Raw genomic sequence first — 15964 nt, forward strand, 5'->3', positions numbered from 1 at the left:
CATCTGAAAGCTGAATAAATAAGCTTTTTATGATAGGACAATATTTGGCTGAGATACAACTATTTGAAAATCTGGAATCTGAGGGTGCAAAAAAAAATCTAAATATTGAGAAAATCGCCTTTAACGTTGTCCAAATGAAGCTCTTAGCAATGCATATTACTAATCAAAAACGAAGGTTTGATATATTTACAGTAGGAAATTGACAAAATATCTTCATGGAACATGATCTTTACTTAATATCATAATGATTTTTGACATAAAAGACAAATCAATAATTTTGACCCATACAATGTTTTTTTTGGCTATTGCTACAAATATACCCCAGCGACATAAGACTGCTTTTGTGGTGCAGGGTCACAAATGACTTTTACACACCCTACATCGTAATTACAACTTCCCAGCTTGTAAACATGAATGTCCCAGGAAGACTTGAATGCGCCATTAGCAATAGTATTAGTAAATTCCGGTCCACAATCTTAAAAATAAAGGATCTTACTATAGGTTCAGTAATGGATCTTGATGTTTAGGTTCTTCAGATCACAGTTTTGTTTTCTGGGTTCTTTGAATCACAAGAACATTTACTAAATCTTCAATATTCACTAAAGACCCATTAAAAAGTTTTTTCTACAGCATGAGATGCTTACATTTTTTTAGGTTTAAAAGTACGGACCAGACTCCAGCATTTAGTCTTGAATGTGTGAAATCTTCCAGCAGGCCTGGACTGTGAGATCGGAGATCTGGCCAGCGTAATAAGAGAAGATATCTGGATGTTGTAGCCGGAGGATAAGCCGGTAGAAATGATCCCTTATCTGGAAGACTGTGATAGGGTTCCCGGCGGTTTGGGATGCATCCAAACTGCTTGAGCGTAAGTGGATTTAAAGCTCAGTGTGTCAGTATGACGTACTCTGGTGCAATTGCTCTTTAAAACAGGGTTTGTGGAGTAAACATCAGCTATCCTTACTGCAGAGCTAAAATAGGAGTGTATTTACGTAATTCTGCTCAGTTACACCCCATGATATGATTGGACTTTATAATAGCTTTCACTTCAATACATTCTATAATGCTATACATATAAGTAGTTAATGCACATTCAAAAACAGAAATGTACTGAAACTCTGAATCATATATATTCACTTGTGAATATCCGTAACTGATTTGTTAGTCATTATCCATTAACACCAAAAATGGTCTTTGGTTTGGGTCTTGATTTATGTTATCACACACAACTAATTCCAACAAGCTAAAGGTGATCAAACAAGTATTTTTATGACTTCCCAGACCACTGTACATTTACTTTTATTCATTTTGCAAATGCTTTTATTCAAAGAAATGTGCAAACCCACAGATTTGATCAGTTCATGCATGTTCTGGGAATCAAACCTGAGATTTCACCATTGCCAGCGCCATGATCTACCACCTAAATATCTGGTTCTTGGATCAACACATCATGATCTGGACCTCGAGTGGTCTAGTTTGGTTGTGGCTCAAGTCTGGCCTTCTGGCATTCATAAATGTCATTATTAAAGGATGAACGTCCCATTTAACAAAAAGAGAAGTTTTACTTCATATGATATCTACCATTCAAAAGTTTGAAGTTTTTGAGAGAAATTAATATTTTTATTGGATGCATTAAACTGATCAAAAAAAAGTAAAGTAAAGTAAAGACATTTAAAATCTCTTTCAAATAAATGCTGTTCTTTAGAACTTTCTATACATCAGTGAATCCTAATATATAAAAAATATCACAGTTTCTACACAAATATTCGGCAGCACAACTGTTTTAAACATAGGTAATAATCAGAAATGTTTCTAGAGCAGCAAATCAGTATATTAGAACAATTTCTGAAGACTGGAGTAATGATTCTGAAAATTCAGCTTTGATCACAGAAATAAATTACATTTTTATATATATTTTCACACAGTTCTTTTAAATTTTAATAATATTTCACAATATTACTGTTTTTACTGTATTTTTCATTAAATTAATGCAGCCTTGGTAAGCATAACATTTTTTTTTTTTTTTTAAACAGCAAAAAAATCCAAAGGAATGCGATTGGAATTTCAATCATGGTTTGGATACAGTCCTATTGGAATCAAACACTTGTTGGGTCTTTCCCAAAAAGACTCATGGCTGTATTCGATCAAAAGGGTGCTTCTACTAAATACTGAGCAAAGGGTCTGAATACTTAGGACCATGTGATATTTCAGTTTTTCTTTTTTAATAAATCTGCAAAAATGTCAACAATTCTGTGTTTTTCTGTCAATATGGGGTGCTGTGTGTACATTAATGAGGAAAAAAAATAACTTAAATGATTTTAGCAAATGGCTGCAATATAACAAAGAGTGAAAAATTTAAGGGGGTCTGAATACTTTCCGTACCCACTGTATATAAAGATATATAAAATCAGGAATGGGATGATGCTTGATTCTTAGTGGATTCTTGTTTGAGTCCATTAGAATTCATTCAAATTATGATAGAATTTCTTTAGCGTTCCTTTGGGATTTTCGGTCATGGGGTTCGTGTATATAAGCGTCCCAGCTGGGGATTCACAAACAGACAGGTATATCCTGTATGCTAGTCCTAGTGTTAGTGGAGAGCACTTTCACCCTCTTCAAACTTGAAAACAGAGAAGCGTGACAGAGAGGACTGGGTCCCGCTTTAGAGGACAGACAGCGAGTGACGGCTTCTTTTCTCTGAATGTAAATTACTGCTTCACCTGTCACTCAAAATCAACCAAGGACATCATGAGAGAGAAAGAACGCATGAAAGAAACACACCTTCCCTCCAGCCTCACTCAGCATGATGGTTTTAAGTATTTTAAGCATAAAGGAAAGAGGAGGAAGGAGGAAAGAGAGTCTTTGAAACATGATAGGGCTCCCACAGGGCCCCACAATCACATCTGCGCACACATTCGAGTGGATGCAATCATTCCACGTATATAATCACTGCAGCCGGGCAGATTTCTTAATGCTGCTCTAATACAGTGATGACAAATCACATATTTACAATCTTCAGTGCTTCAGAGTTAACTAGAACTTGACTGGCATTTTACAATGTGTGAGAGCATTTGCATTCACACGCAGAAAATCCCTGAATGAGTTGATTTGCTTGTCAACTTGCTGGCAAGATATGGAAGACTTGAGACACTGTTTGTGCATAAAATATGCCAAAAAATATGTAAAAACCCTGTGAAATGGTTTCACGAACACAATATTTCTTCTTGTTTTATACTTCATATTGAAACAGCAAAAGCAACATTTGAGCATTTACAAGGACATTAACACCTATATTAAATGGAGAAACAAGATATTTAGTTTTTTAAGAGGTCATGCATATTATGTGCAATAAACCTGTTTTTCCTGTGGGAACTACTGACATCTGGCTGACAGAAATAACTCAGTATAATAATAAGTCCATCACTGAAACTCCTCCCAGCACAACTCCCAGTCATCCAAATTATTCACACACACCATTTGCTCTTTCTGTAAGCGCTCCCACAAATGAGGAGATTTAGGGAAGGCTCATTGATACAACAGCCCCATCTGAGAAACAGAGAGAGTGTTATCATGCACAGGAAGAAATCTCAAATCCAATCGGTCAGAAAATAAACATAAAAATATTCCAAATATATTTCGTCAAATTAAACTTACAGAAGCTGATTGGAAAGAAAAAGTTTGGTATCAGGTGGTGATAAATATATATATATATATATATATATATATATATACACACATATATATATATACAGACACACAATATAATATAAAAAATATATAATATAAATATAAAATATAACATAATATAAACGTTTATTTGATATATACTTATTAATTTAAATATCAATTGTTTATTTGTCTTCAGGCAATATTATATCCTAGATTTTTATTACAACATATTTAATTTTATATGGGCAGATTTAATTTTATATGAAATCTAAATTATATTGGAAATATTTTACCATGCCATTTTAAAACTATGAAAATACATACTAAAAATCTAATACATATTCTGATACATACTCCAACATGTCCAACATACTTCATTGAAATAACAAATTAATAAAAATAAATTAGTAATTAAATTACACATACAATAACACAGACAAATTAAATACAAATAAATACACTAATTCATTAATAATGAAATTAAATACATAATAAAATAAATCATTTGACTTTGTTTAGAATTTTTCTCTGAATTAAACAGTATATCATTTCCATGTTATTTTTTCAAAGGTTAGCGCCAACAGTGCTCTACACAACTCTATATAAATAGATCTCCATCTCTCAGTTTTAGCGTCAATGTTTAGCCCTGCTCCCTCATTAGGCTCCATGTGAAGTATGTGTGTGGCGTAATGGAGAGTTGGGCATCAGTCGGAGGCAGGCTGAGTTTGATCCCTCTCTCTCATGCTGGCCAATTACCCAGCATTCCTTTAATTCTCCTCCAGAAGCTCCATATATCCCTCCCGTCCGTCTGTCATCCAGCTGTCCCCATACAGCACCAATTACAAACTCCTCTTATGGATTTAGACGAGACTATTTTTGACTTCTGCTGTGGGAGGACACACACTCCAGACTGGAGACATCTCGAGTGACGTTTTCCCGTCCATCAGCGAACACATCTCTGAGAGGCTGAAGACTAGCCGGTTGTGTTCTGATGGATTCATGCGTTTGAGGGACTAACTAACTAAAATAACAATATGATCAGACACTTTTAATGACGGCACTGTATGAATTACATTAGCGTTTTTAAATTACATGTATTCAAATTTAGCATGCTAACATGTATGCAACATGCATGTAAGCAAAAGTGAGCTGATGTATATGCAATGCAACAAAAACATAAAAGTTAACAGCCCGATAAATTGACAGTAACTTTAAACATAACACAACTAAATAATTAATAAATAACTAAATTATAAAACTCAAAATTATAAAACAGAATATATATGAATGAATATATGATTAAATAATACCCAATGAACTGCATAGCCCAGTGTTGTTTTTGTTTACTAAAACTATTACAATTATTTTCAGTAACTGAAATTAAGCTGAAATAAAATATAAATATTTGATGCAAAAACTTTTAACTAAAAGTTACTTCGGGAATTAATTAAAATAAATGCATTTAAGTTGAAGTGCTAAAATGGAAATAAATGTAAATTAAAGCTAAATATAAATATTAAAAGCTAATACAAAAGCACATACAAATAGTAAAACTTAATCTAAATAAATTAATATATGAATGAATGACACCCTAGAAACCACACAGAACAGTGTTATAATTGTTAATTGCAATTGTTTTCAGTAATTGATACAAAGCTGAAATAAAATCTAAATATTAGATGAAAAACTTTACAAAAAAATTAACTGAAATAAAAGTTGAATTGAAAAGTTGAAAAACTAAAATGACTGAAGTAAAAAGCTGAAGTGCTAAAATGACTAAATGAAATAAAGGTTAATTAAAGCTAAATACATATATATATATATATATATATATAAAAAAAGTAAAACTAATACAAAAACACAAAAATAGTCAAACTTAATCTAAACACCCACAAATGATGGAGGTGGATCGGTTCAGTGTCATTAGGGTGCTTTCTAAGGCTGCATCACTAAATATATATATACAGAGGGTACGGAAAGTATTCAGACCCCCTTAAATTTTTCACTCTTTGTTATATTGCAGCCATTTGCTAAGTTAATTTTTTTTCCTCATTAATGTACACACAGCACCCCATATTGACAGAAAAACACAGAATTGTTGACATTTTTGCAGATTTATTAAAAAAGACTGAATACTTAGGACCATGTGTTATTTCAGTTTTTCTTTTTTAATAAATCTGCAAAAATGTCAACAATTCTGTGTTTTTCTGTCAATATGGGGTGCTGTGTGTACATTAATGAGGAAAAAAAATTAACTTAAATGATTTTAGCAAATGGCTGCAATATAACAAAGAGTGAAACATTTAAGGGGGTCTGAATACTTTCCGTACCCACTGTATATTTAACATTATTTACAACATTATTACCTGTAATCAAGAGCCTCAGCCAAACAGTGAAATCCGGTTCTTTTCCACGAACTGGTTCGGACAGTTCGTTTCAATGAACTGGTTAAATTCACTAGTTCGTTTACATAATCACGCAATGACGTAACATATACACAACTACTTATTAAAGCACCAAATAATGATGTGAGACGTGGATGTTTTACATGTCTAAAGCATATAAAGTGAAATTTAGTCTTGTGACTGTTGGACGAACTGAATGAGTTCATTCATCACAGGATCAGATACACCGCTATTTTGGCTCAATTGGAGTCTGAGTCACTGTCAGGCATCTGAAAGTGAGTTTTGACTGAGTAACTTGTAGATCTGTGCTGCTCGAGCCACGAACTGTTTCAGACGATTCAGTCCGATTTGATGAACTGGTTGAACAATTGGTTCAAAAGAATGATTCGTTGATGAACTGGACATCACTCCTGACATCACTGTTTGCCTGAGGCTCTGGATTACAGGTAATAATGTTCCGTTTCTTGCACAGACCGTTTATTTCGCTTTATAAGACCTCAATATATCATCAGGAGCCAGGAGTATTAATTTTGTGTTCCTTGATATGCTTGATTTATTCTCAAAGACAGGTAGCCGCTGACTTGCATTTTATGAATCACTATGGACTACGGTTTCAGCTAAAAATCTTCTTTACTCTTCGACTGAAGGAAAAAGTCACCTACATCTTGGATGGCCTGAGGGTGAAATTTCATTTTTGGGTGAACTATCCTTTTAATAAATGCTATAATATAGAATAATACAAACATAACACTGGCATATAGCAGCACCCTGGAATGCATCATGGATGTGAGTTTTGCACAAACAAGTAAATTTTCTTCAGAAAATTGCTAGTTTATTGCTGTTGTCAAGATCCACCTGAAGGCACATGGTGGATCAAGCTGGTGGATCAGCCCAGTTCAGTCCTGAATCGCAACAGCTCACATCCTCTGACCACAACATGCTCTCCAAAACCCTTCAGACGTCCTGATGCTACTTGCAAGCAAACAGGAAACTTGTTTTGGACCCAGAAACCCAATATGATTTGACAACAACAGTCTAATGCAACTCGACTTTCTTCAAACTGGCATTTCTGGACTGGTTTGCTAGATTTCTATCAGACGGAGGAAGAGGCCAAGAGAGAAGTGTGGGTGTTTGTCATAAAGTATCATTACAGAACACTACAGTAATTAGATTCGGGCTACGCAGAGCTTTAAATGACATTTGCGTGTTACACAACTGTACCAAACACTTTTTGTGCTGCTGTTGTAATGATGAGAGTGAATCATATCATATAACCTTGAAATGGAAAAGGTTCAACTCATTCGCTGGAGCCTCTTGATTAGTCGCTTTGTGGAGAGCAGTGAGAAATAAAGCTGGATGGAGCTGGAAACACCTGTACGCAAGCACTTCCTACATAGCCACCAGAGCAGATTCTGAGCACATTAAAGGTCATGAAGTCTACATTGGTCTGCATTTCAGGAAAAATCAGATCCTACCTGCATTTACATGGTTTCTAACTGGTCCAGGCTGGTCTTTAGTTCTGTTCATTACCTGGTAAGAATGGTTGAGCAAAAATACAGGTTTCAAAATGCTAGATAAATGTAGCATTGTATAATTACAGTAATTATATTTTTGTCACATAACAATGAGAATTTAGTGCAGAAATGTGCTGCTTTTGTTTAGATTTTGGGGTGAAAAAACAAAACAAAACAAAACATTTCTCACATTACAGTGGCCAGTCTGTCCATAAGCTTCTTCACAAAATGACAAAAATCTACAATTTCCACTGGAATAAAAAAAACAAATCTATGGATCATGCATCATACAGATAAATGTATCAATGTGCAATTACAGTAATGACGTTTTTTGTCACATAACATTAATGAGAATTTAGTGCAGAAATGTGCTCCAGTTTTCTGCAGGTTTTGAAAATAAAATAAAATAACTCATTACAGTGGCCAGTCTGTCCACAAGCTTCTTAACAAAACCAACAGTGTTCAACATTGATAATAATCTGAAATGTGTCTTGAGCAGCAAATCAGCATATTAGAATGATTTCTGAAGATCATGTGACACTGAAGACTGGAGGAATGATGCTGGAAATTCAGCTTTGATCACAGCAATAAATTACATTTTTAAAACATATTCAAATATAAAACATTTAAAATTCTAAAAATTTTTCAGAATATTTCTGCATTTTCCATCAAATAAATGCATCCTTGATGAGCATAAGAGAAGTCTTTCAAAAACGTTTAACTTTTGAACAGTAGTATGAAAAAAACAACAATTGCGATCCAAAGAAAGCTTCACTATGTGTTAGTTAAAGCCCAAAAAGCCTCCATATGTTTCCTTAAAACACTGTCTAGATTGGCAGCTCACCAGGTTTTGGAACAGAGCTACAGGCCTTCATAAGACACACGACTGCACCGACTGCATCACTGCATGACAACTGAATTAATCATCAGAGTTCACACTGTAAAGCAGTGACTGATCGTCCCTGTGTCACTGTACAATCCGCATGGCCGCAGCAAAAGGGATCGCGCTGACAAATCGCACAATAAGCTCTTATCTTTGAAAGACTTACCCACAGCCCTTCTCAGAGCTGCATCCTCTGTCTATCGCTGCCATCCTCAAATTTATCACCCTGTTGATAAGCATCAAATGCTGCTTCACAGAGGAAGGTCAAGTGATTAAAAGACAAACAATCACTAAAACTAGATTTTTTGCATTTTATAAGCAAAAACAATGATCACTGGAATGACGCTAGGATGGTTGCCAGGGTGTTGCTTTGCAGTTGCAATGAGTTCTAATCGCTATTTTGTTGCTAGGGTTAAATATATTTTAAATATACAAATATATTTTTAACCAAAACAAATGCACATAGACTAGTCCAACTTAACTGAGTGAAATTTAAAATGTAAGAGCTGTATGAGCAGTAGGAGGGGAGCAACAAACCTCTGTTAAGTCCCCTGAGCGAAAAGCCATAATTATTACAGTGACAGCGATGAAGAATTATGTTATGCCGACCTAATAGATGAAATTACAGCGCACTAAAAGTCACACATCAGTGAACACTAGCTCAGCAACAGGTCAGGACTCTCTACTGGAGTCCATCAAGTCACTAAAAGACACAAATGAAATAAAATGTAGCAAAACAAAATAAGAAATTTGTTATGCTAAAATGCTAAAAGTCCAAACGAAAGTTCCAGCTGTACTAAAATGCATAGTCTGTATTTATTTACTTAAAGAAACAAAGTATTAACTTTCATATATATATATATATAAACAGTCATTTTCAATTGTGATAATTTCATATATACTGTGCAAAATTACATATATAATGTTTTTAAAAAATATAAAAAAATTTATAAAAAATAATTGGATGATTATTAAATTATTAATAAAACTTATGTACTATATATATATATATATAAACAGTCATTTTCAATTGTGATAATTTCATATATACTGTGCAAAATTACATATATAATGTTTTTAAAAAATATAAAAAAATTTATAAAAAATAATTGGATGATTATTAAATTATTAATAAAACTTATGTACTATATATATATATATATAAACAGTCATTTTCAATTGTGATAATTTCATATATACTGTGCAAAATTACATATATAATGTTTTTAAAAAATATAAAAAAATTTATAAAAAATAATTGGATGATTATTAAATTATTAATAAAACTTATGTACTATATATATATATATATACATATAATTATTTTTTTTTCTATCAGCATGTACACTCTTCTATATACCGGTAAATTTTTTGTCCATCAAGCCTGGAACAAAGTCTCTTGCAAATAATTAACAGAGCGGCATCCCATGAATATGCCTGAGCGGATGACGCAGATGCATCTGGAGGACGGATGCCTTTCATCTTAGCGTTGTGGGACAGGGAGATGCTCACCTAAATCTCCTGATAATCCGCCTCAGCTTGTAATGAAAGGGATAAATCAGGACCCTGGACAGCGCCAGGCAGGACTGACTGATATTGCGGCTGCCTGGCTGGATTCAGCACCATGGACAGCTCCGCATCCACACGCCTGGATCGGACTCTGGGTTTGGGTTTATAGGGCATTATACGGACCTAAAAGGTACAAATCTGTGGCAGCAAGAGCAGAAACACTGTAGGGAGATCCAACACTATAGAGGATGAAAAACAGAAAACCATGTAGGGAAATGATATTAAACACAGTCCCCTAATCTGATTTGTGCCACATAACTGTGTGTGTGATGTATGTGCTGTGTGAAAAACTGCCTTCTGATAGGATCAAAGAGTCTAAACACACACTGAACAGCTGCTGATGCCTGTTAAACACACTGATCAGAAAACCATGTCTGATGAAAAGTAATTGAATGACATTTCATTGTCCAAGGATGGGAGCAGCAAGCGTCAGACAAACTGAGCGAAGAACCACAATGATATGGTTACAGTAATGGAGATTTATGCAATGTTGACCTGATAGATGAGATTATACAATCACGGAACTCTTCTACTGGAGTGACATGAAGGAAAAATTAAATGACATTTAAAAAAATTAAAATAAATAACATTAAATAAAAATGAAAAAATAAAGAAATAAAAAGAAAAGTAATAGAATTAATGAAAATGTAAATAAAGGAAAAATTAAAAATTATGAAAATTTAAATAAAAAATATAAATATAAATTAAATGAAATAAAAATGAAAATAAAAATTAAAAGAAATCAAAATGAAAAGTATAATAAACAAATAATAATAAAATCAGATCTTATAATAATAAGATCATTAATAATAATGATAATAAAATAAGTATTATTATTATTATTATTATTATATAAAAAAATTCAATAAAACTAATTTTTGTACAGACCATTAACAGCACTAAAGTGGTGCCACATAAACAGCCACCACTTTAAATTCTACCTTATAGGATCAGGTTAAAAACAGAGAGACAGGTTAAAATATTATGACAGCATCTACGTCTCTACCAGAAGAGTTATGACTGTTTATGACAGCAGTAAGAGGTTCCCCTTCCACCGCAGCTTTCTGCATTTGTGTACCATGCAAAGCCACACAAAGGCACACGGTGCGGCTCGCTACATGAACCCACACAACTATAAGCACCTATTACTATTCCACTCACAGCAGCCATGCAGTAAGGCAGGGGAGGACCTGTGGTGGGCAGCAACAGCAGAACCCACGGCTCGAACCCTCCCTCCCTCCCTCCATCCATACTGACCATTCCTGTGTCAGCGTGAGTGGGTGTGTGCAAGCGATCGAGCGCGGATGAGAACGCGAGAGATTCCTCCACTCACCCTGGCTGTTGGCGGCTCCCTCTGCCTCCTCGCATTCAGTCAGGTTGTTGACCATCCTGTCGCTCCGAATGCCCTCGCTCCCCCAAAACTCACCTCCACTCAGGGGAGAAAAGCAGAAGAACGGCCAAACTAGGAGATGTGCGCGAAAGAGATGGAGTGATTTGCGCACCTGCCGAGAGCCCAGAGGAAATTGCCAGCGGATGGAACGAGAGATGCACGTTTTTTCTCCTCCGATTCTCTTCTTCTCGCACTCTCCTCTCCTCTCTTGGCTGCAGCGTGACTCCCTCTCTCACTCTCTCTCTTTTGTAGGAGGAGGGTACGACAGCTCAGAGCGGCTGGAGTTTACTGGATGATGGAAAACTATCTCTCTCCCACTCGCTCTCTCATGCACATGGGTATCCATGCACACATGCTCTCGTAGCGGTAAATAAAAAATAATAATAACAAATAAATATGAAATATTTTAGTAAATAAAATATTGTATAATTAAATAAATATATAATAATATTTAATAATATTAAAACTATAATTATAATAATTATAAAATAATATAATAATTAAAATGTAAAAAGTATCTTGTTTTAGTAAGTGAAAATATCTAGGCATCCTGAAAACAAAAGCTTTACTTTAAAATGTTGTTGCTTAGGTGATCTGAGTGATTAAAGCATGTTGCTGTGGGGTTGCTAAGGTGCTCTGGGAGATTTAAGCACATTGTTATGGGGTTGCTAAGGTGCTCTGAATGATTTAAAGGGGTCATATGACGTTGCTAAAAAGAACATTATGTTGTGTATTTGGTGTAATGTAATGTGTTTATGTGGTTTAAGGTTAAAAAAACACATTATTTTCCACATAATGTACATTATTGTTGCTCCTCTATGCCCCGCCTTTCTGAAACGTGTCGATTTTTACAAAGCTCTTCGGTCTGAAAAGCGAGTTGTACGCTGATTGGCCAGCTATCCAGTGCATTGTGATTGGCTGAATACCTCAAGCGTGTGACGGAAATGTTATGCCCCTTACCATACTGTGATGCTGTGTCCCGGCGCGACAAGACAAAAAAAATAAAACCCATTAACAACGAGGCATTTGTTGCATTCAGTGGGAACATAATTACTGATTATAATGACTTATACTGTCTTTTTACGCGTTGCGTATCGCGCTGCATAAACATAAAACCATGTCTGGAGAAACAACAAGCGCTACTCTACACTGTGGCCTAGAGTGAGGAACGACTGACAGGTTAGAGTGAGCGGCGGCCTAGAGTGAGGAACGGCTGGCGGGCTTGAGAACGGCGCGGCCGGCGGGCTTGTGGCAACCACATGTGACGAGCCCGGGCTGGACTCCGCTTTGTCCACGGTGAAAGCCGATCCGGCGATCCACAGCGCAAAGTTGATGTATTTCCTCAGCGACCAGCACGGATCAGCTCTAGGCATGACAAAGCGGATATCATCCTATTTTGGAAGGCCAAACAAAGTAGTTTCGCTTTCACAACGAAACACACAGCATCTCCACAACATGGCAGCGGCGGCAACAGCGAGAATAAAAGTTACGCCTTCTTTCTTTGCGTGAACATTTGGGCTTGAGGAATTCTAAGTGATTAAAGCGTGTTGCTATGTGATTGTTAAGGTGCTCTGGGTGACTTAAGCACGTTGTTATGGTGTTGCTAAGGTGCTCTGAATGACTTAAGTACATAGTTATGGTGTTGTTGAGGTACTCTAAGTGATTAAAGCATAATGCAGTGTGGTTGTTAAGGTGCTCTGAGCGATTTAAGAATGCTGCTATGCAGTTGCTAGGGTGCTTTGAGTGGTTTTGAACAGTCAAGTCTCTGTGATATACTGATATCTAGATACGGTTTGCGTCCTTCTTTCATTGGTGGAAGTTTTTTTCGTGTTAATGGTAAATGCACACTCCTCTCCTCATTTACCTGCTATAGGCTAGACAAAATCCTCTTTCAGTCATTCATGTCACCAAATAAATGCATTCTGTGCCTGCAAATTTGTTTTGTAAAACACAATCGATGTGATCAGCGGCTCACATCACTGGAGGCTCAAAGCAAATGGAGATGGGAAAGAATAGAGTGGAAAACAGAGATAGAAGGGAAAATGGAAGGGACACGGATGCAAGCTGGAGTCTTTTATCCAAATGCTCCATTCAGATTCTCGTGTGGATCGTCCAGCCGAAAAACAGATGCACAGTTCAGAAGCAAATTCCAGGTAGCCTGCAGTTACACAAAATCTATTAGGTGACCGAATTACGCGGTACGGAAGATGGCGAGAGAAAGAAAAAGGCAGTTCGCCACCAGTCACAAAAACAATCCACGTGCTTCTGAAAGACATTAATGCGTCTACATGAGAAACGGATGCCGCCAGTGCAGACGCAGGGGATTATTTACAATTGCCACACACACACACACACACACACACACACACACACACACACACACACACACTCCAGTCCTCACAAATGATTTCTACAATGAATCTACAGGGATCTCGAAAGCTCAGCAGCTCTTATTCTGAAGCGATCTCATTCGTCTCATATATCTGTGTATATGTTAGGTCCCAATGCAACTGAAGTGAGAAAGAGATAACTGAAGCGGTAACAAGATCACCTGGCTTGTTAATCTCAGGTGATTTCAGTTGAGTCACCACTGTAATTTGCTTTTGAAAAATTTTTCTACAGCAGGTAATGGATCATTATTCATGATGGCTGCTTATTTTTATTTAAGATTGTGTCAAATCAGACTAACAAATTAGTCTTTAATGAATCGGCCTAAAACTCTGAATCAATTATGAATCAGTGAATCAGTTATTGAATCAATTAGACCCACTCAAAGAGTAGCTCGATCATATCAGACATTAGCAAATATTTATCTTACACTGTAACTTTTTGAGCAATAAAAATCATTATGTTAAATATACAGTATATATATATATATATATATATATATATATAGCTCAAGGCTGCTGAAAGGGTGTGGTGCAAATCCAAAAATCCTACTGACCTTAATGTGTATCAGTCTCTCCTCTCTTCCTTCTCTGCTAATGTCGCCACTGCTAAAAGGACATACTACCATAACAAAATTAACAATTCGTCTAACTCTTGCATGCTCTTTAAAACATTTTCCTGGCTCCTTTGTCCTCCTCCTCCCCCTCCTGCATCAACTCTAATAGCTGACGACTTTGCCACGTTTTTCATTAATAAAATTAAAAACATCAGTGCACAATTTTCCACACCACAATCTGTCAAGCACATCTTACCAGCAAACTGTAACGAGTCAGTCCACTGAAGGCGAGCGTAGTGAGAACCCAAGTGCAGTGTTATTTACAGTGTGATCCAAACAATAATCCAAACAAGATACACAGACTTGACGAGGCATGAACAGACAAGACTCACCGACAGCGGGTTACAACATCAAAACACGACAAGGGCACAATGGGAACATGAAGGCTACTTATAGCAGACAAGGAGGGTCACATGACATGAACAAACCAATGGGGAACAAGACACATGACTAAGACTACCAATCAGAACATGACACATACACAAGGCAGAGAGACATGAGGCAAGGGAAGCATGACACTAACATCAGGAAACAATTACAAAATAAAAGACATGGACATGAACATGAAACAAAAACAAAACCCAAAACCCACATTACATATCCCCCCCTCTAAGGGCGGCTTCAGACGCCCAAACAAAACCCAAAAAGTCCAGGAGGGTGGTGGAGTGGAGGTGGAACTGGGGGAGGGATGGAGGGCCAGGCCCATGAAGCGGAACAGGCAGAGCAAGGAGCTATGGCGGAGCAGGCAGAGCGGGGGGCCATGGTGGAGCAGGCAGAACAGGTGGCCATGGCGGGGCACGCAGAACAGGTGGCCATGGCGGGGCCCAGGCCACAGCCATAATAGCGGCCCACAGTGGAGCCGACGGAGGGAGGAGCCATGGAGGAGGAATGTCCACCGACTCCAGGGAGCCGACCAAAGGCGGCGGAGCAGGTGGTGGAGTAGCCCGAGGCGGAGACGGAGAGCCAATGAGCCAGGGGGATGCCAAGGATCCAGGGGGCCAGGGTGGAGCCGAGGGCTCTGGCGACCAAGGCGGAGATCCGGAGATCCAAGGCGGAGCCGGAGCGACTGAGGACCAATGTGGAGCTGGCGGAAGGAAGGAGCCCAACGGAGCCGGTGGGACAGAGCGACTAGGTGCAACCAGAGGAGTGGAGTCCAGAGGCGATGGCGTGTCGACACCCGACCAAGGCGGAGCTGGAGGGACGAGGGAGTCCGGTGGAGCTGATGGATTGATGGGTGACGGTGGAGGCGAGGGAGCTCCAGACGACAGCGGTGGCGGAGGAGCGGCCACTGGGGCAGATTCATGGACAGGAAAGGCCCTTGGTACAGACTCATGGATAGGAAAGGCCTCAGGGAAAGACTCATAGGCAGGAGAGGTCACTGGGGCAGATTCATAGACAGGAGAGACCTCAGACGCAGACTCGTGGACAGCAGAGGACTCTGGAGCACAGTGTGCAGCCCACACGCTCAAAATGGCGACCGCCATTACCGGAAGGGCAGCAGAGTGTGGCAGGACCTCTAAGACAGCGGGGCTT

The 15964-nt window shown here is 37.6% G+C and overlaps 1 protein-coding gene across 1 annotated transcript in view; it reads right to left on the reverse strand.

Moving 5' to 3' along the window:
* Positions 1–15270, reverse strand: part of LOC107587628 (solute carrier family 12 member 5-like) — a 93258-nt gene extending 77988 nt beyond the window's left edge. Inside the window, exons 1-2 of the mRNA XM_016275476.1 lie at positions 15191–15270; positions 11371–11639 (exon numbers count right to left, since the gene is read on the reverse strand). Of these exons, the coding sequence (XP_016130962.1) occupies positions 11371–11639; positions 15191–15270 (349 nt within the window). The remainder of the gene's footprint in view (positions 1–11370; positions 11640–15190) is intronic.
* Between the last annotated feature and the right edge of the window lie 694 nt (positions 15271–15964).

The sequence above is a fragment of the Sinocyclocheilus grahami genome, unplaced genomic scaffold, assembly GCF_001515645.1.
Source record: "Sinocyclocheilus grahami isolate Dianchi unplaced genomic scaffold, SAMN03320097.WGS_v1.1 scaffold94.1, whole genome shotgun sequence".
NCBI classification, from domain to species: domain Eukaryota; kingdom Metazoa; phylum Chordata; class Actinopteri; order Cypriniformes; family Cyprinidae; genus Sinocyclocheilus; species Sinocyclocheilus grahami.